The 20,507-nt window shown below is 59.2% G+C and overlaps 1 protein-coding gene and 1 non-coding gene across 3 annotated transcripts; both read left to right on the top strand.

Moving 5' to 3' along the window:
* The first annotated feature begins 8,510 nt into the window (after window positions 1–8,510).
* MIR718 (microRNA mir-718) lies at window positions 8,511–8,582 on the top strand. The gene has a single exon (NR_130472.1). It is a non-coding gene; the product is annotated as a microRNA mir-718 (primary transcript).
* A 46-nt stretch (window positions 8,583–8,628) lies between these two features.
* IRAK1 (interleukin 1 receptor associated kinase 1) lies at window positions 8,629–19,427 on the top strand. 2 transcript variants are annotated; one of them, XM_038588700.1, is made up of 14 exons: window positions 8,629–8,834; window positions 8,916–9,083; window positions 9,194–9,328; window positions 9,483–9,586; window positions 9,754–9,942; window positions 10,168–10,232; window positions 10,431–10,545; window positions 11,323–11,441; window positions 12,030–12,237; window positions 12,664–12,729; window positions 14,409–14,645; window positions 15,239–15,659; window positions 16,047–16,190; window positions 16,723–19,427. In XM_038588700.1, exons 1-14 carry the CDS (start codon window positions 8,699–8,701, stop codon window positions 16,782–16,784), a joined length of 2,169 nt encoding a protein of 722 aa, XP_038444628.1. In that variant the 5' UTR covers window positions 8,629–8,698; the 3' UTR covers window positions 16,785–19,427. The 2 variants fall into 2 exon arrangements, with proteins under 2 accessions (XP_038444628.1, XP_038444627.1); XM_038588699.1 differs by having other exon boundaries at window positions 11,970–12,237.
* Window positions 19,428–20,507: the final 1,080 nt, after the last annotated feature.

Raw genomic sequence — 20,507 nt, 5'->3', positions numbered from 1 at the left:
ACAGAGATGTCTCTTATATCTAAATCTGTCCAACTGAGAAGTACCTTATCAAAGTAGCAAATGAGACAGCAGTCTTATGCTTCCAGAAACACCCACAAGCACGTCCCATGCGAGCTGCTGCCATGAACTGTCAAGTGCGTGTTGTCTCGTGTATTTCAGTTATTGTCCCCTGGCTTCCTTATTGCGGTGTAACCATGAAGGAGTGAAACATCCTAAAAACCGTCTAGCACTTCCTTGCCAGTCCTTAGTGATCAGGAACCATAGTTGACAGTTCCAATCAGTAGCTTAAGAAAAAAAAAAACGCGTTTGTCTCTTCCGGAATGGTTAGAAGCAAGGGAGTTTGCCCCCATTCTGTTTGCAGAATCATAGTTGGCCTTTGTAGCATTTTTGTACCCATTTCCTTATGCTGCAAAAGCAAGTCCCACACCAGACCTGCTCTGCTGTTGACCCTCTGGGCTTCACTGCTGACTCCTCCCCAGGAAAGGAAAGGGGGGTCGGAGGAGGGGGCGAGTCCTTCAGGACCCCTCTTCCTTCAAGGACAAAAGGCTCCTGACCCCAAAGTGGCCTGTCACTCCTGGCACCCACAAAGGATGCCTAGCCACACGAGTACAGTGTCCGGCCAGTTTGCCATGGAGACACCGGCCGTTTTGGTCTGTTGGGTTTTTATCCATTACACTTAGCCCAATGGAATGTGACTCCCGGAACCGGTGTCAAGAGCTGGCCTCTCCATAAGCTCAGTACCATCTGGTCCTGGGAAGAGGAGTGCAGGGCCCTCCATGCCCCCCTTTCACCTGTGACCATTCAGGGGCTGACCGGGCATTGGTGGTTGAGCACATCATTTCAAGTGTCATTTTCTCTCGGCCTGTCCTGACCTGCAGCCCCTGAGGCTCCATAGGGTTTTCTCTCCTTACGCCCTTTCTTCCACATTCCCTCTTCTTCACCTAATAAAGGCATCACAAGTAAGTCACCATTAAGCAGGTCGCCTTGGTGGTTTGTTCCCCTGGCAGGCAGGGGCTCTGCAGCTGCCGTGCCACCCGTGTCCTGGGTCGGGTTGACAGGAGTTTGGAGTGAAAGCCAGGCAGTGGGGTTCTCACCAGCTGTATCCAGCCCAGTTTGGGGGTGTGACCTCGATTTTGTGTGTACTTGAACATCACGAAGATGGCGGGCATCTTTTAGGGACTGTGTGAAGAATATAGAAATTGACCCACAGCTCTCAGACACCTGTTCGCCTAGGTCACACAGTCCCTTTCAGTCTCTCCAGCCCTCGTTCTAGTTGGTAGTCACTACCTCCTCTCCCAACAGAATGCTGTATGTCCTCGAGCTCCTCTCACAATGCCCTGCTCTGCCCTGCCCATTGGTGGGCCTGCCCTAACCAGTGCAGTTGCTGGCCTTGACATGGCAGTGAATCAGGGCACTAAGCCACAGCCAGGCTCTCAGACCGCTCCCTTCTGCTGCTGCTGCTGCATTCCCGTGTCAGAAGGCACAGGCGACACCTAGAAATGCCCCGTTCCCCAGTCCATCAGTGCCAAACTACCCAAGGACCTCAGCCCCCTCCACTCCCTGGAAGGTGAAAGCCATGGTGGCGGCCCAGCAACACTGGCTACAGTCAGCACCTGGCTTCTACCCTTGAGGTCCCATGCAGGTGCGGGCAACACTGTTCAGGGGCACCATTCCAGGTGAGAGGCCACAGACTGTGGCACCAGCACCCAGAGCAGCCCCAAGTTGTTCCCTGTCCCTCTGCCCAGCTTTTCATTGCTGTGATGGGGATCATGAAAGAAGGGACTAGCCTGAAACAAACTGCCATGTTTGATGGGGAAGGAGTTTCTTTAGCTGACAGGACCTCTGGATCTAAGTAACTTAATAAGCAGCCGAAGCGCATGAGGGAGCAGAAGGTATGACGTGAACTCACCAGGTGGGGCCCACTGGATCTTGCAGAGCCGAAGTGGGGCCTGGCAGCCGAGCTCTGTGCCCCATTTCCAGAGCATTTCCTTCCAGCTCTCTGGGCTGATGGAGCCAGGGAGGGTCACAGGTGCCGGTCTTGGAGAAGCCTTTTTCACCTCCTTTCCCAGCCAGTAGCCCCAAATTGTTGTTCCCTGATGGGAGTTTTACGCACAGATTTTAGGACTGATGGCCCGGACCTCAGGAAGCAAGCTGTGTCTAAGAGCCCTGTGGGCGTTTGCGTAGCCAGATCCCAGAGTCCGGGCTCATGGTGTTGGGGGCGGGGGGCAAGCATGGCAGCGTCGCCCAGCCTGTGGTAGAGCCCCGCTCCCGTGCCCCTGTGGCCCCACCATGTCGCGTTCCTGCTCTTACTCTGTCCTCTGTAAGGGCCCCCACCTTTGCTCTCTTCATCAGTAAACTCGTCCACTCTGGAGGGGTTTGTTGAGTCTCCATTTTTGCGTCTTTGTCTTTTAGATACCGTATCAATCTTTAGAAAAGGCATAGTCTAATTGTTATATATAGCTAGGATACTGCCTCCCCCAGGGTCTCAAGTTACATATTAAAGAAGAAAAAAAGTGAACACTGAAACCCGTTCTCAACAATTCAGAAGGAAAACCTAGAAAACATTTGGCAGAAAATTACATTTCAATGTTTCTGAATGAATAAGAGCAAGCTTTTGCAAAAATGCTGATCTAAAAATATTTGGAGTTTGGCCTGACATGTGGTGAGTGGTACAGGAAAAGGGGAATCCAGCCTGAAGCTGCTGGATCTGAGACTCGGGGCCATCCTAGCATTGGCGAGCCCCCTGTCCTGTGGGGCCGCCTGCCTGGTCCCCAAGCTGTAGGAGCCCAGCGCTTGGTGTGGGAAGTAGCATCAACCAGTGGCTCCCAAGATCTGCGACGTTCTCACTACCCAGCACCACCTGTTTCTTGCTCCTTTCACATCTCGACAGGACATTCCCCAAGTGCTGATTTTTTTTTTTTTTCGGGAAAAAGGGAGTTCTAACTAGGGCCCAGGCAACTAGGAAGGTGAGGGTAAAGTCCCCCTTTTGGCCTTTGCCGGTCCCCCGAGGACATCCCCTGCTCTGCTCTCCTAGGGGCCCAGGGCCTGGGTGAAGTGGTGCTCCCGTCTGCGCTCAGGGGTGAAGACAGAGGCCCGAGCACTCACTGTGGTGTGTGTCCCCCTCGCCCCTCACCAGCGAGAGCCCCTGGGCCAGAGGGAGGGCAGGCACAAGGAAGGGTGCTGGGCAGAACCGAGACCCTCACGAGGGGAAGCCCGGCCTTTGAGTCTGAGAGCATTAGGGAAACCTGCAAATTGCCTTTGCTCCCCTAGCCCCCCCTCCTAGCTTACGTTTCCTCAGGTCCTCAGCAGCGAGAGACAATGAGATGAAAAGGCCAAGAGGTTTGGCTCCTGCTCACTGCTAGTCCCTCTCCTTTCAGTGTTTGTGTGTCCAGTGACAAAGGTGTTCTTCCTGGTGACCCTGAGCATACCCAGTATCTTCTAGACTGTACGCGTAGGCCTGCTTGGTCTCCTCTCTCCTGGGCTTTGATTTTGCTTTTTAGCTTTGCTTTTAGTTTCTCTGTCCCTTTTATTTAATGCACCAACTAGACACACAGAGCAGTTGAATTTTTATATATATATCTGTATATTGCACAATTATAAACTCATTTTGCTTGTGGCTCCACACACACACACAAAAGATCTGTTAAAATTATACCTGTTGCTTAATTACAATATTTCTGATAACCATAGCATAGGACAAGGGAAAATAAAAAAACAAAAAAAAACAAAAACAAAAAAACACAAAAAAACAAAAAACAAAAAAAACTACAAACCTGTCTGCTGGTCACTTCTTCTGTCCAAGCAGATCCGTGGTCTTTCCTCGCTTCTCTCAAGGGCTTCCCTGTGCCAAGCGAAGGAGGCTCCAGACAGCATCCGGGTTTTGCACTGTTTCTCCCATGCTTGTGAGAGAGGTCCCAGGATGCTGGTGCAAGACAGTTCACCTCAACGGGTGGGTTGAAGAGCGCTTCCTTGCCCTGGCAAAGTCTGGAATGTAGTTGGTACCACCTGGCCCCCTTCGACCTCTGGGTGGGGCAGCTGGAGTCCACGGGGGAGGGGGATGGCCTGACCCCACCCCCAGCCCTCCCAGTGACCCAGTCACAGTGCTCATGTATGGAGAGTCAGCTCAGCAGGCCTCCCCACCAGTAGGGCTTCCACTTGGCTGAGGCTGGAGGGCAGATGGGAGGCCTGTCACATCTCACATCTCAGAATGTGTGAGCTGCACAGGTAGACCCCAGGGACCCCAGAACCACATACAACAGTCCACTGGGTCCCCTCTAGGAGGTAGCAAAGACTCCAGAAACCTCCCTTTCTCTCCTCCCCGTCCTACGAGTAACTGCATTTGCTTTTGTAATTCTTAATGAGCAATATCTGCTAGAGTTTAGCCGTAACAGTTCTTTTCGATCGTTTTTTTTAAGTAATTAAAAAAAACACCAAAAAAAAAAAAAAACCCAGAAACTTGTTCTTCCAAAGCAGAGAGCATTATAATCACCAGGGCCAAAAGCTTCCCTCCCTGCATCATTACTTCTGAGGCCTGAACCAAAAGAGAAACGCTCATAAGCCCTTTGGGTGGCCAGGCTACCCGTGGGCCCCTCGGAGGACCTGGGCTGGGGCAGCCTCTGGGCCCAGCGTGGGGCCCGCTCCAGCCTGCGCTCAGTATTAGCGATGGGTCACGTCGTCCTTTCCCACCCAGCCTGGGACGGGGGCAGAGGAGGCGAGGAGGCTGTTGCTGCTGCTGTTTGCCACTAACAGGTGGGTGTCCACATGTGTCCACGTGCGTGCTTTCTGACGGAAGTGTGAAATCAGCGCCCAAGTTAGCCTCACCCAGTGACCTCTCGCCCGCCTGGACGGAGCAGGGCCCACCCAGTTGAGTGTTTCTGGGGAGCTGGACGGTGGAGTGCGAAAGGCTTGCAGAACTTGAAGCCTGCTCCTTCCCTTGCTACCAAGGCCTCCTTTTCCGTTTGATTTGTCACTGCTTCAATCAATAACGGCCGCTCCAGAGTCAGTAGTTGATGAATATATGACCAAATATCACCAGGACTGTTACTCAATGTGTGCCGAGCCCGTTCCTCGCGCTGGGCTCCCGTGTACCCGGACACTGTAACGTGTGCTGTGTTTGCTCTCCTCCCCTTCTCCCTCATCCTTCCATCGTTTTTCTGGGGTTTTTCTGTTTGGGTTTGGTTTGGTTTTTTATTTCTCCTTTTGTGTTCCAAACATGAGGTTCTCTCTACTGGTCCTCTTAACTGTGGTGTTGAGGCTTATATTTGTGTAATTTTTGGTGGGTGAAAGGAAATTTGCTAAGTAAATCTCTTCTGTGTTTGAACTGAAGTCTGTATTGTAACCATGTTTAAAGTAATTGTTCCAGAGACAAATGCTTCTAGACACCTTTTCTTTACAAACAAACGAATTTGGAGGGAGGGGATGGTGACCAAGATGAGAGGGGCTGTCCTTTTTCCCCAGGAGGGGAGATTCGAAGAGATGACCCCTGCCCAGACCAACCAGATGCCACCCAAAGAAGTTAAGCCTAAGCCAACGGACCAAATAGCTGATGTGTTGCCATTTTCAAAGTCAGAGCAAAACCAGGTTTGGTTCCACCCAGTGGATTCTGTTGCCTTTCCCACCCCCCCCCCGAGATTATTAGCATCATCCTTCTTTTTAAAGCCAGACCAGGTTGATGTTCCTTTGAAGGGAGACAGGAGGGGTGCAAGCAGAGCCGACCTTGTGTCCGCGGGAGGAAGATAGGGCAGGCCTGAGGAGCAGAGCTCAGACGAAGGGTGGTCATCTCCCTGGAGACCTCTGCTGTGGCCACAGGTCAGTGTATGTTGACAGGGCAGACTGGCCCCTCTCCACCTGACGCAGCGCTTCCTGGACAGGCCAGGTGGTGGGCATTACCGTTCAGCACACGCCCATCACATCCCACCCAGTACCATCCCAGAGTACATCCAACATTGACATGACCTCTAGATTCTTCACCATCCTGGGTGATAGGACGACGGTGGAGGAGGTGCACTCTCTTTGCCGTCCTCTGACCCCCAGGAAAATCTGAGCGTGAGAAACCCCCCATCCCTTCCCTTAGCAAAACCAGATACTTCTGAGCAAAGCCGTTACCCCCACCAGACATTGTTTTGGGCTCACAGAACAGGGACAGATGTGTGCTCCCTTAGCACCCAGCCCCCCCCCCAAAAGGCGAAGACAATGCTGAGTGTCATGACTATTTGCACATGGGTTTAGTATCAGGAAGGAACCAGGCAGGGTAGCTGTCCCCTCCTGAGTCACAGTGACCCCGGCCACCCTGGACCGAGGGTGGGAGAGAGGCGTGTGTGGGACAGGGAGCAGCCCAGGACAGACTTGGCTAGAGATGTCTCCAAAGCCCTCCATCACATTCACCTTCAGTTTTTGTGTTTTGGGACAATTACTTTAGAAAATAAGTAGGTCGTTTTAAAAACAAAAAATATTGATTGCTTTTTTGTAGTGTTCAAAAAAAAGGTTCTTTGTGTATAGCCAAATGACTGAAAGCACTGATATATTTAAAAACAAAAGGCAATTTATTAAGGAAATTTGTACCATTTCAGTAAACCTGTCTGAATGTACCTGTATACGTTTCAAAAACACCCCCCCACTGAATCCCTGTAACCTATTTATTATATAAAGAGTTTGCCTTATAAATTTACATAAAAATGTCCGTTTGTGTCTTTTGTTGTAAAATCAAGTGATTTTTTCATAAGGTTCTTTTACTATTTGAAAAGATGGGCAGCACGCAGTTTTATTTTATTTTTGTAAGTTTTTTAATACGTGTGAAAGCAAAGAATACTCAGCATGCCTTTCTAAGTGACGCGTTTGCACCTTTTGTTGGGAAGTACTGTATCCTGTGCTGTTAGCATTCTCGATAAATCTCTCTGTGAAAGTGACTCAAGGTCTGGGCTTTCATTATCAGACAGCTCACAGGACAGCACGGTGCTGTGTTTCCTGATTCCGTCTGGCTGTCCCTGAACGCAAATAGCCAGCCGCTTTCAGGACTGCCTGGGGAGGAAAGACCAGCCTGCTGCACACAGGGCCTCCTCTTGGGTTGCAAGGTACACTTTCTAGGCGCACTGCTGCAGCGTGCGATGGGGAGCTGTGGGGGGCAGGCAGGCCCGGAGCCGGCCCGGGTCTGCCCGCCGTGCCCCAGGTCCAGAGGCCAGCGGGCCGCAGGCCTTCCACACAGCAGCCCGAATTCCCTGCTCCCGTGGGCCATGGCAGGGGCACGTCGTCTGTCTTCTGTCCAGGTGCTTTTGGAAACAGCAGCCATCCCCCAGCTGTGGCTCCTCCTGGGCCTGTGGCCCGAGACCTTCTTCGCATGGGCTCTGCTCACCCGGCTCCCTGCCACTGTCATCACCGTGGGGTCTGCAGGCCTTCTGCAAACCTGGCACTCAGGAGCTGTCTGCCCCACCACAGCTGTTGTCGCCGGGCTGTTGCTGGGCTGGAGGGAACAACTGCTCAGAGTCCAGCTTCACATGCACGTAAATGTGGGCGCAGCTGCTAGAAGGTGCATTCGAATGTCCTGGCCTTGAAGGTTCAAACGAAGGGCTGAAATTCGACCTGTGCGTGTTGAGCATCTCGTGTGCCGGGCCTGGCCTGGGAGCCGCTGTCCAGCAGCGCGAGGAGGACCAGGCTGTTCCCGAGCTCGGTGTGTGCGTGCATGCTAACTTCCCATACCAGTCCGCAGCCTCTGTGACGGCCGTCGTCGTGAGAAGCCACTGGGGCCCAGGGTGTGGCTGGCAATGGCTGTGGCTTCTTGGCGGGGGGGGGGGGGCCCGTGGAGGCCCCAGTTGGGAGCACAGCCTGGAGGGGAGCCCTCTGGTGTCAGGACGGAGGGGGGCAGGCCGGTGACCCGTTGCCTGGCCAGCGGTCCTGCAACTGGAGAGACAAAGGAGGAAGGCGGCGCTGCTGCCTGGGGGGTCTTCCCCCACGTAGCGGGGAGGCAGACAAGGGCATGCCCCAGGGCGCGGGGCTCCCCGGGGAGGCGGCGGGCCTGGGGGCCGAAGTGGCCTGCGGGCGCCTTCAGGGAAATGAGCAGGGAGCAGGGGCGGCCGGAACGGGGGCGCGCGGCACAGCCGAGGGAGTGCGCAGCTGCGGAGCCCGGGGGCACGGGGGCACGGGCCCGAGTCCCGCGGGGAGACCTGCGCGCGGCCGGACCGAGCCGGGCGCCCGGGGACGCTGCGCCGTGGCCTCGTCACTCGGGGGCCTGCCCGGTGGGCCGGAAGCACGGCGGCAGCGGGAGGGGGCGCTCGGAGCCCGCCGCCCCACTGCGGCCACACGTCCCCAAGGGGCCCTCCCGTGCCGCTCCCGAGCGCCGGCGCTAGCCCCTCGCCAGGGCCCCGGCACGGCCCTGCACCCCTCGGGGCCCCACTCGGGCGGCCGCCGCCCCCGCCTCCGGGAAGCCCGCCTCGCCGCCTCTTGGCCCAGGGGCGCGGCCGCCCCGCGCACGGCCTGCCCGCGGCGCCCCCGTGTGGCCGAGGCCCGAGGCGGCGGCGGCGGCGGCGGCGGGCAAGATGGCGGCGGGCCCGGGCCCCGCCCCTTCCGCCCCGCCGGGCGCCGCACGAGGCCGGCTTAAAGGGGAAGTGAGTCAGTGTCCGCGGACCCGCCGGCCAAGGCCCGCGCCCGCCGCGGCCTCAAGAGGCCCCAGGAGGCCCGGCCGGCGGCGGCGGCGGCGGCGGCGGCCATGGCCGGTGGGCCGGGCCCGGGGGACCCCGCGGCCCCCGGCGCCCAGCACTTCTTGTACGAGGTGCCGCCCTGGGTCATGTGCCGCTTCTACAAAGTGATGGACGCGCTGGAGCCCGCCGACTGGTGCCAGTTCGGTGGGTGGCGGCGGGCGGGCGACGCCGGGGCGGGAGGCGCGCGGGCCCCGGGCGCCGGGCCTGACGCCTGCCGCCCCGCAGCCGCCCTGATCGTGCGCGACCAGACCGAGCTGCGGCTGTGCGAGCGCTCCGGGCAGCGCACGGCCAGCGTCCTGTGGCCCTGGATCAACCGCAACGCCCGCGTGGCCGACCTCGTGAGCATCCTCACGCACCTGCAGCTGCTCCGCGCCCGGGACATCATCACGGCCTGTGAGCGCGCGGCCCGGCCCCCGCGACCCCGGCCCCCGGGCGCCTCCCACGGGGCTCCTCCTCCTCCCGCCGCCCGGGCCTAACCGCCCTTTCCCTCCCCGGCGTCCCAGGGCACCCGCCCGCCCCCCTCCTGCCCCCCAGCACCAGCGCCCCGAGGCCCAGCAGCCCCCCTGCGCCCTGTGAGGCCGACGTCCCCCGCCCCCGGAAGCTGCCGACGGCGTCGGCGTCCACACTCCCGTCCCCAGGTAAGAGGGCCCGGGTGTCGCGTCCACACTCCCGTCCCCAGGTCAGAGGGCCCGGGTGTCGGGCTTGACGGACCTTCGCGAAGGGCCGCCCTGACCGTCGCCGCTGCCGGAGACCGTCGCGGCCCGCCTGCCTCTCACTGGTGTGTTTGTGAAGCTTTTCCAGGCTCCCAGACCCATTCTGGGGCTGAGCTCGGTCCTGTCCACAGCCCTGGCATCCTGCAGCCGCCACCGCCACGTCCAGCCCCTTCCTCTACCAAGGTAAGTGGGTCCCACCCCCAGGGGACAGTCAACACGAGCAAAAAAATGCTGCTGGGGACCCCAGGCAGCTCAGGAGGGCCGGCCAGGAGGCAGCTGGGCAGGGGGCGCTTGTGACTCTCCGGGACGGGCACAGAGGCCCCCGCCTGCTCCTCCATCTCCTCCCACAGCCCAGCGCAGAGAGCCCAGCGTCGCTCCTGCAGGGAGCCCACCCCTCTCCGTTCTGCTGGCCCCTCAGTGAGATCTCCCAGGGCACCCACAACTTCTCGGACAAGCTGAAGATCGGGGAGGGCGGCTTCGGCTGCGTGTACCGGGCGGTGATGAGGAACACGCTGTACGCGGTGAAGAGGCTGAAGGAGGTGGGTGTAGCAGTGCCCCCCACACGCCCACGGAGGCCCTGGCAGCTTGTCCGCACACCCTCACCTCCCCGTGGCCCTCCTTCAGCCCTCTGATTCTCCAGTTCAGGGTCTCCCAGCACCTTGGTTGCGCTGGGCCCAGGACGGGTGGCAGCGAGAGTGGCCATCGAGCCTGGCCGCACGAGCTTCACGCTGCCTCCCCGCCCTCGTTTTCCTTGGGGGCTGCAGGGGGCAGACCTGGAGTGGACCACAGTGAAGCAGAGCTTCCTGACCGAAGTGGAACAACTGTCACGGTGAGCCGGGGGCACCCCTCCTGGCTGGGGGCGCGGGGAGAGTCAGCTGGGGGTTCCAGTGGCCTCCAGGACCACCGAGCATGCTACCAGGCTCCCTCAGGCCCTCAGAGCTTGTCAGGCCCAGCCCACCCCCACGACGTCCACATGGAAAGCGTGGTGGAGGCCGGGGGCCAGAGCGGGTCCCACTCTTTCAAGCAGGTTTCGTCACCCAAACATTGTGGACTTTGCTGGCTACTGTGCCGAGAGTGGCTTCTACTGCCTCGTCTACGGCTTCCTGCCCAATGGCTCCCTGGAAGACCGCCTGCACTTCCAGGTAGACTTCCCTGGCCCGGCACGCCTCCCCGGACCCGCGGCACCCGGAGCACCCGGGCGAAGCAGGGGGCACACAGCCCCAGGCTCTCTGGGCAGGTCCCACCAGCAGGCGAGGTCTGGGCTCAGGCTGTGGGCCCTGGCGGGCCCCCAGTTTCCCTGGCACCCCTCCCTGTGCTCTGTCCCTGGCCGTTCCTGCGGGCCAGGGCGCCTGGGTCATGGCGCCTCTAAGAAGGGGGTGACTGACCCAGTGCCCTGACTCACGCTTGTCCCTGTTGCAAGCAGAGTGGCTGAAGGGTCTGGTCAGCATCGCCCTTGAATAAAGGCGGCCTGGGGCGGCAGACTGCACCGTCTGGATCTGCAGCTGGCCCTCCTCTTGTGACACCCCCAGGACACACGGGGCACGTCCGCTCCCAGGACGAGCACGCCGTGCTGGGGGAGGTGGGGCCAGTGCCCCTGACCACATCCCGGTCACCCCAGGAACGAGGGGTGAACGCCAAGCACGGAGGAGCGCCCAGTTGGATGATGGCTCCGGGAAGCACGTCCCCGGCCACGGGCCCCTCCTCGGCGTGCCTTACAAAGCACTAGAATAGCTTAGTCTCGACCTTCTGGTGAAGTACCTCGTGGAGATTTTGCTCCTTGTTTTCCAGAAGGGGACACAGGCCCAGAGAGTGGAGTGGCTTCTCTAGATGCCACAGTGACAGGCGGAGGGGCGCTTGGGGTCAAGGCACAGTGGCCTCCCAGCCTCTCCTGTGCCCCTTTGCTCCCTCTGCCTCTCTAGACCGAGGCCTGCGCCCCTCTCTCCTGGCCTCAGCGACTGAACATCCTTCTGGGCACAGCACGGGCCATTCAGTTTTTACATCAGGACAGCCCCAGCCTCATCCACGGAGACATCAAAAGGTGAGGGCAGGGTCAGCCCCAGTGGCGCAGCGGTTTAGCGCCGCCTGCAGCCCAGGGCGTGATCCTGGAGACCCTGGGTCGAGTCCTGCGTCGGGCTCCCTGCATGAAGCCTGCTTCTCCCTCTGCCTGGGTCTCTGCTTCTTTCTCTCTCTGCATCTATGAATAAATAAATAAAATCTTTAAAAAAAAAAAAGGTGAGGGCGGGACACAGCCAGGCCCCTGGGGCCTCCAAGAGCGGTAAGAGCAGAGACTCTGGCAAGGGAATGATGTTCCTGAATCTTCTGCCAGCAGGCAGCAGTGCCACTTGCTCTCTGAGGCCCAAGGGGCCCTGGGTCACTGAGTACCTGGCCCGCTGGGACAGGTGTGGAAGTAGAGGCCAAGGTGGGCCCCGCTGATGAGCGGGGACCAGACTGTGTGAGGGAGCCCCCCCACCGCACCCTGCGGCCGGGCCACCAGGCGGCGCCAGCCACTTTCCATGGGCCAGGTGCAGGCCGGCTGCAGCCCCAAGTCCAGTTTTGTCGGTGCCAGGCGACTGTGGGGTGCGGCGCTGGCCCGGGCCCACCCGACACCGCTCCTTCCCTCCGCAAGTTCCAACGTCCTCCTGGATGACAGACTGATGCCCAAACTGGGAGACTTTGGCCTGGCCCGTCTCAGCCGTTTTGCAGGGGCCAACCCCGGCCAGAGCAGCACAGTGGCCCGGACGCGGACGGTGCGCGGCACCCTGGCCTACCTGCCCGAGGAGTACGTCAAGACGGGGAGACTGGCCGTGGACACGGATACCTTCAGCTTCGGCGTGGTGAGCCACCGGCCCCTTTCCTGGCTTGGGGTGCGGGCGCTGTGGCCAAGCAAAGGCAGGAGGGCCCGGGTGGTGCCCTCCGAGGCCAGAGAGCGAGCTGGCAGGAAGCTGACCGTGGCGTCAGCTCCAGGGCCCCTCCGTCCCCGACACCGGCCCCCACCGCGGCCCCACATCTCGGCCCTTCCCTGCAAGTGGCCCTCCAAACCGCCGAAGCGTCAGCCCCATGACGCGTGGCTTCATCTTTGCTGGCAGCCAGTCCTCGGCGGCCCGTCCGAGGGCCGGGCCCCCGTCAGCCTCGGCCGCCTCGTTGGGCTGGGCGCCCCCGTCCACCCCACAAGCCCCGCCGCACATGGCCGTCCCTGCCAAGGCCCTGGGGCAGCACCATCCCAGGAGGCACTGCGACACTCTCCATCCTGCCCTCTCCAGGTTGTGCTGGAGACCCTGGCTGGCCAGAGGGCTGTGAGGACGCAGGGTGCCAAGACCAAGTATCTGGTGAGCGTTCTGAGCTGGGGCAGGGAGGGACGGAGAGAGGCAGAGGGGAGGCAGGGAAGCGCCACTCCTGATAACCAACAGGTGCAGCCCTGGAGGGTGGAATGATCTGGAGTGCAGTGCCCCACAGAAGCCAGCCCCTGCTACTGCTGACTCATCTCTGGAAGTAGGCAGGGCTCCAGACAGCTTCCCTTGACCTTGCTGAGGAAAAACCTGTCTTTCTTCTGCAGATGCTATGGGCCTTTCCAGCTCCCACCTGGGCTGGGAGTGGGGAAGGGGAGATCCCAGTGGGGCCAGAAGCGCAGGGGAGAAGAGAACACAGGGCCCTGGGGGAGGCTGCGGTGGGAAGTCAGGCGAGCTGAGGAGCGCTGCATACTGGGAGGGAGCTGCCCGGTTCTGTCTGGCTCTGTCTGGCTCACTGTGCGCTGGGACGGGGCCAGGAGGCGGGAGGCCTGGGTTCCGGTCCCGGCCCGACAGTGGTCTTGGAGCAGAGCCCTGCTGGTCGTCGCGGGGCCCATGGCCCCACATGCTAAGAGGCTTCATGCACCTGCCGTGCTCAGATGATTCCAGGGCCCGGAATGCGTTCGGTCAACGTTTGTTCTTTACGTTTTGGGGCTGGTTTACCTCCTGCTGCCCCTGATCCGGGCTTGGGGCTGTCTCTGTCCGTTAGCGAGGCTCGGAGGGTCAGGGCTGGAACTGGGGAGCCCCTCGGGAGCGCTTCCTTCACCTTCTCCATCCATCAGCACATCCCATTGGCACAGTGGGTGGAGCCAGGCAGGCTCCCCGGGGATCCTTCTCTGGTCTTCTTTGGACCCTTCCTCTTTGTTCTCCGTGCCAGGGCCTAAGCGAAGTTGCAAAACAAACAAGAGATAGTGTGGAAGGCTCTTTGCCTTCCCCCTGGGCTTGGGGCGGAGGCCCAATCCCTTAACCACAACTCCCTGGGTCCCGCCATCACCAGTGTCCTCTGTCCTCCAAGCTCAGCTAGCCCTGCTGCCTGCCCCAGCGCCTTGGTTCGAGCCTTTCCTCCTGCCCAAAAGGTCCCTTCCCACCCAGGTGCTTCCTCCTGGTCCTTCCAGTCTCAAAACACAAGATGGCCTGCAGTCCCAGCTGCACCCCTGGGTACCTCTCTGTGGGGTGCTCCCCCCCGCCCCCCCTGCCGCTCGCCTCTGACCTCTGGCCAATTTGTGCCTTCAGATCCCGGCGCCCAGGTTCCTACGTGCTACTTGCTCAGGCCCTGGTCAAAGCACCGTGGGCCTCTCCATGGAAGTTTTCTTTCTTTTTCTTTTTGAGATTTTATCGATTTATTTGAGAGGGAGAGTGAGCGAGAGAGGGGCAGGGTGATGAGCAGGGGGAGGCAGAGAGAAGCGGACTTCCCGCTGAGCAGGGAGCCGGGCGTGGGCCTCGATCCCAGCATCGAAGGCAGCCGCCCAGGCGCCCCTTCCTCGAAGCTTCCCGTTGGTTTCCAGGCTTGTTGGTGTCTCTTCCGCTCCAGGAGGTCAGCTCCGTGAAGGTGGGCCCAGGGTGCTCCGTCGCTGCATCCCTCAGGCCTGGGGCAGTGCTGGGCACGCCATGGGTGCTTAATCAGTGTCCAAAAAGCCCTCAGGAGTCAGTGATGAGAGCCCGGGGAATGGGGTGAAGGCGCGGCCCCGTCAGCGGCCACGCTCACAGTGTCTGTCCCACAGAAGGACCTGGTGGAAGAGGAGGCCGAGGAGGCCGGGGTGACCCTCAGAAGCACCCAGAGCACACTCCAAGCAGGCCTGGCCACGGATGCCTGGGCCGCCCCGATTGCCAGCCAGATCTGTAAGAAGCACCTGGACCCCAGGCCCGGGCCGTGCCCGCCGGAGCTGGGCTTGGTCCTGGGCCAGCTGGCTTGCTGCTGCCTGCACCGCCGGGCCAAGAGGAGGCCCCCCATGACCCAGGTAGCCCGGGGGGAGCACTGGTGACTGGCTGGCGGCCCCCGGGGCGGGGGGTGGCCCATCAGACACGGCGCCGCCCTGCAGCGAGCCCTGCGTGGCACCTGCCAGGCCTCTTTCTGGGGACAGCGTCTCCAGACGTTTTTCCACTTGCCCTTCAGTTCTGCTGGGGCGGCCCGAGCCCACCCGGCGGGGCGCGCAGGGAAAGGGCCTCGACGGCGCCCCGTGCTGGGTGCGCTGCGCCACTGCACCTGCGTCTCCTGCCCCTCACCTCTGTCCCCTGCCGTCGAGAATGCAGAGGCCCCTGTGAGGGCAGCAGGGCCGTGAGCTTAGCTTCCCAGGGGACAGAGAAGAGCCCTTCTCCGGCCCTGGTTTGAGCAGCCGTGACTGCTCGGCATTCCTCGTGACAGGGCTAAACAGGCGAGGGATGGAGCTTCCCCGGCTGCAGGGTAGGCCGGCCGCGCGGTCCCTGGGGCCCCCGGAAGCCCAAGCCCCGACACAGGCCACAGGTGACCCGGAGCGGCCCTGTGCCCCGACCGGGGGTGCCGGGGGAGCCCCGCTTGGGCCTGGCGCCCTGAGAGCCCCGTCTCCCCCTGCAGGTGTACGAGCGTCTGGAGAAGCTGCAGGTGGCGGTGGCAGTGGCAGGAGCAGAGGCTGCCCACCACGGCCCCCCATCCCCGCAGGAGAACTCGTACGTGTCCGTCCCCAGCAGCGGCGCCAGCCCACGGCAGCCCCTGGCGGCTCCGTCGGGAGCACCGGCCCAGGCCACGGAGTGGCTCCAGAAAGGCCCCAACCAGCCCGTGGAGAGTGACGAGAGTGTGTCCGGCCTGTCCGCCGCCCTGTGTTCCTGGCACATGAGCCCCAGCTGCCCCCCGGGCCTGGCCTTGCCGGGCAGCCCTGCGCAGGGGGCCACCCTGGGGGCCGCGGCCCCCCTCGGGCAGGCCGGCAGTGCTCGGGGGGGCGCCAGCCAGGAGCCGAGCTGGGGCGGTGGCCCAGGGCCCCAGCTGACAGCTGTGGAAGGTACCTGGGTGCGGGGACCCGGGAGAGGGACCCCCCAGCCTTTCGGGAGGAGAGCCCCAGGCGCCCACTCTCCATCTCACTCTGTCCTTAGTCGGTTCCCAGCCCTGACCTCCAGGTGGGTGAGACGAGGCCAGGAGCTGACTTCCTGAAAGCCGGGAACAAGGAAGGCTTTATGCGGGACTGGCTTCCTGGCCTAGCCAGGAGCTGGGGCGACAGCCCGGCCCCTCCCAGGCCCTTCCTTCACCGATGGCACTGAGGACTCCTGTCCCAAGGGGGCCAGGAGCTAAGCTGGGGGTGGGAAGAGTGCTGAGGCCAGAAGCGTCACTGAGGACTTCCCAGGGACAGTGGCTGCTGCAGCTGAGAGGGCTACCCCCCCCCCCCCGCCAGGATCACTGTTGAGCAGCTCCGCGTCATCGCAGCCACCGCAGATCGTCATCAACCCGGCCCGACAGAAGATGGTGCAGAAGCTGGCCTTGTACGAGGACGGGGTCCTGGACAGCCTGCAGCTGCTGTCCTCTAGCTCCCTCCCAGGTAGCTGGCCCCGGCCCCTCTGGGGCCCCTGCTGCTGCGACGTGCTGCAGCTGGATGGCCGGCCTCCAGGGCCGCTCAGGCATGCGTCCTCGTGCCAGCCCCAAACAGCGGAGGGTTTGTTCCAGCCGGGCCTGCACAAGGCCCCTGCTCCCCGAGGGTGTGGGATGGCTCAGAGGCAGGCCACCCCATCTAACGATGGCTAGAAGCCCAGCCTGCCCCCCACGCCTCCCTTCGGGAAGCTGTGTATTCTGGACGAGGCCTTGTGCGAGCGCCCTCACGTCCCCCTGACAGCAACGCCTCCCCTTAGCCTGGGGCTGCCAGCTGCCCCCGCCCCCTGCTTCCAGAACACACAAAGCCCCAGCGGGTATTTTCCCTCCCGGGGACTAGTGGAAGCAGTGCTGCTTAGGAAGAGAAAGCCCTAATTCCCGAGAATGCCCAGGAGCTGAGAAGGAAGCGCGGCCGGCCCTCGAGCCAGGCCTCCCGGCAGCCGGGGGCGCCCCCGTTTCCTAACTGGCATTTCCCCCCTTTGCAGACCTAGGAGGGGAGCACCAGCACAGGCCGCGGCCCGAGGAGAGTGATGAATTCCAGAGCTGATCTGCGCACCTGGCACATTCCCTAAACCTGGAAGTCAAAGTTCTCATAGTCGGAAGTTCTCATGGCTCTCGAATCCTCAGCAGCCCGTGGGCGGTGGGGGGTGGGGGCCGCCTCCTCACAGGGAGAGCAGGTGCTGGAGCCCCCCAGCTGCTCCAGGGGCGTGGGCACGGGCCGGGCTCGGAGCCACCCTGGCCGGCTGCTGGAAGCTGTCAGTAGGGCAGGACAGGTCGTAAGGCCCGCCGTCATTCCATCATTTGGGGGACAGGAAAGCCGTGATCGTCGGAGGGGTGCCGGGGTGTGGGAGGAATGCACGTGTGGGGCTGTGGGCCGCCCGGCCGGGGAGGAGACGTGAGCGGGGTTGCCGGCGCGGGGCGGAGCAGGGAGCTGGCTCCCCCAAGAGCTGCGCGGGGCCCACCTTTGCCCTTCTCTTTGCACTTGGCCGGAGCCCTGGGGACAAGTGGCCGCTCTGTAGAGCAGAGCAAACGAGGCCCGGGGCCCTCCCGGCCCCTCATAATTTGGAAAAGTAAGGTGTGGCCATCCCGTGGTTCAGCTCACCGGCTCGAGTGACAGTTGTAGGACACCACAGAGAGGCCAGCAGTGCCCCGTCCCCTCTCACCAGGCCACTGTCTGCGGGCTGCACCAGGGACCCGGGAGCTAAGGCTAACGTGACCGCCTGCTGGCCAGGCCACCCCTGGGTGCGCCCACCGACGGCCGCCAAGCCAGGGTAGGCCCCGGAGGCCACTGGCTCGGTGTCAGGCCCAGGCACTGATTGTGACAGAGGAGCCACGACCCAAGGTGGGGCTAGGCCCAGACCTCGTGCTACCCAGACCGCGCGAAGTCCCAGGAAGTCGGGCAGGTGGAAAGCTGGATGGGGCGGGGGGGGGGGGGGCAGGAAACAAGACGGGACTCACGCGTGCAAAGCAAGTCCACTTTTGTGCAATTGAGCGTGTTCGAAGGTAGCACAGGCTTACGATGATTTCATGTCCGCAGTCATGAGTCACACTACATGCCCACGAAGCTAGGCGTTGGTGAAGTCCAAGTTGTCCTAGAGGAATAAAAGCTTACGTTTCAATCTGCGGCTGTGCTTTTGGAGTTTGTTGCACTGAAAGGCCTGAGTGTTTCCGATGCTTTTCAGCTCGGGGTCCTTAACCACGGGGCCCCAGCCACCCCCACCCGCACACAACTGAAAAAAAAAGTCCTCTGGAGGCTCTTGTTTCCACCCCCATGTATTTTACGGGCTTTGATGCTATGGTGAATGGGATCTTTATTCCATTTTCTTTCCTTCTTTCTGGGTAGGGGGGGCAGGAGGAGAGGGAGAGAGAGAGTCTTAAGCAGGCCCCGTGCCCAGCGCGTGAGCCCAACTCGAGGCTCGATCTCACAACCCTGAGATCGTGACCTGAGCCAAGATCAAGAGTCCAACGCTCGACTGACTGAGCCACCCAGGTGCCCCTATTTCATTTTCTAATTGATCATCGATAGTTTCTGGAAATGTAATTGAGTTTTTAAAATTTATTTATTTTTCTATGAAGATTTTATTTATTTGACGGACCACAAGTGGGGCGGGGGGGCGGCAGTCAGAGGGAGAAGCAGAGGCAGGCTCCCCGCAGAGTGGGGACGCCCAACAGGGCTCGATCCCAGGACCATGAGATCATGACATGAGCAGAAGGCAGATGCCTACCTGACTGAGCCACCCAGGCGCCCCTGCAACTGAGTTTTTAATAACGGCTTTGCATGCGGTAGCTTCCCTTAGATTCCTTTGTTAGCTCCAGCAGGTTTTTGTTTTCAGGGTTTGGTGCCAAAATCAAGGAATGAACCAAGCTCTGGTGGTTTTTCACTTTTGTTTCTTTGGGTTTTGTTTGTTTGGGGTTAACACCTTGGAATAGTTTACATACACGGTCATTTCTTCTGGAAATAAAGGCAGTTACCACTTCTCCAATCTGTATGCCCTTCAGTTCTTTTTCTTGCTTTTTTTAAATTATTATTCATGAGGGACACAGAGAGAGGGACAGAGGCAGGGACACAGGCAGAGGGAGAAGCAGGCTCCATGCAGGGAGCCCGACGTGGGACTCGATCCCGGGACTCCAGGATCATGCCCTGGGCCAAAGGCAGGCGCCAAACCGCTGAGCCACCCAGGGATCCCCCTTTTTCTTGCTTTATAGCGATGGCTAGAGCCTCTAACCAAATGTTGACTAGAAGCGGTGAGAATGCACATCCTTGCCTTGTTCTCAAACTTGGATGCAAAATTGTCTTTCATGCTGTCTTTCGCCATTGCTAATATCTCTTGGGGATTTTTGCATCTGTGTCCATGAGGGGTGTTGACCTACAGGTTTCTGGTAATGTCTATCTGGTTTTGGTATCAGGGCCCCCATGAAACAAATTGGGAATTTTTCCCTTCTCTTATGTTCTTATAGGACTTTTGTATGCTTGGCATCACTTTTAATATTTGATGAGTTCACCAGTGAAGCCACTTCGAGTCGGAGTTTTCTTTGGGGGAAGATGTTTAGTTACAAATTCAGTACCTTTAGGGATGCCTGCCTGGCTCAGTTGGTAGTGCATGCAACTGTTGATCCTGGTTCTAAGTTTGAGCCCCGTGTTCGGTTCAGAAACTATGTAAAAATAAAAATTTTAAAGTAAATTCTTTCAGATATTTGGGCCATTTGGATTTTCTCTCTTCATGTGTCTGTTTCAGTAATTTGTGTCTTTCAAGGAATTTGCCTGTTGTATCTAAGTTGACATAAAGTTAATAATACCCCTTTATCATCCCTTTATAGGATCTGCACTCCTGTCCCCTGTCATTCCTTCTATTGGTATTTTCTGTCTTTCCTTTTGTCTTGATCAGCCTAGATAGAGGCTTATCGACTTTATTGGTTGTTCTAAAGAATCAAGTTTTTTTTAAGATTTTATTTATTTATTCATGAGAGACACAGAGAGAGAGAGAGAGAGAGAGAGAGAGAGGCAGAGACACAGGCAGAGGGAGAAGCAGGCTCCACGCAGGGAGCCCGATGTGGGACTCGATCCCGGAACTCCAGGATCAAGCCCTGGGCCAAAGACAGGTGCCAAACCGCTGAGCCACCCACAGATCCCAAGAATCAAGTTTTTGTTTCACTGATTTTTCTCCATCATTTATCCATTTTTCTATTGATGGTTTCCACCCTTTATCCTTTACTTATTTTGGAGTAATAAAACTTATTTGCGGGGCATCTGGGTGGCTCAGTGGTTGAGCATCTGCCTTTGGCTCAGGGTGTGACCCCGGGGTCCTGGGATCCAGTCCCACATTGGACTCCCTGCAGGGAGCCTGCTTCTCCCTCTGCCTGTGTCTCTACCTCTTTCTCTGTCTCTCATGAATAAATAAAACCATTAAAAAAAGAGAAGTCATGCATTTTTTAAAGATTTTACTTTAAAATAAAAATACATAAAGGGGATCCCTGGGTGGCTCAGTGCTTTAGCACCTGCCTTTGGCCCAGGGCGTGATCCTGGAGTCCCAGGATCGAGTCCCACATTGGGCTCCCTGCATGGTGCCTGCTTCTCCCTCTGCCTGGGTCTCTGACTCTCTCTCTCTCTCTCTCTCTCTCTCTCCTTTCTGTCTGTCATGAATAAATAAATAAAATATTTAAATAAAAAAAATAAAACTTATTTGGGGCTTAATTTCCTTATTTTTTCCAACTTCTTAAAGTATAACCTTAAATCATTTATTTTATTTTACTTTTTTAAGGATATTTTACT

This window comes from Canis lupus, chromosome X, assembly GCF_011100685.1.
Source record: "Canis lupus familiaris isolate Mischka breed German Shepherd chromosome X, alternate assembly UU_Cfam_GSD_1.0, whole genome shotgun sequence".
NCBI lineage: Eukaryota > Metazoa > Chordata > Mammalia > Carnivora > Canidae > Canis > Canis lupus.
This window is presented reverse-complemented; position numbering and strand designations above follow the sequence as displayed.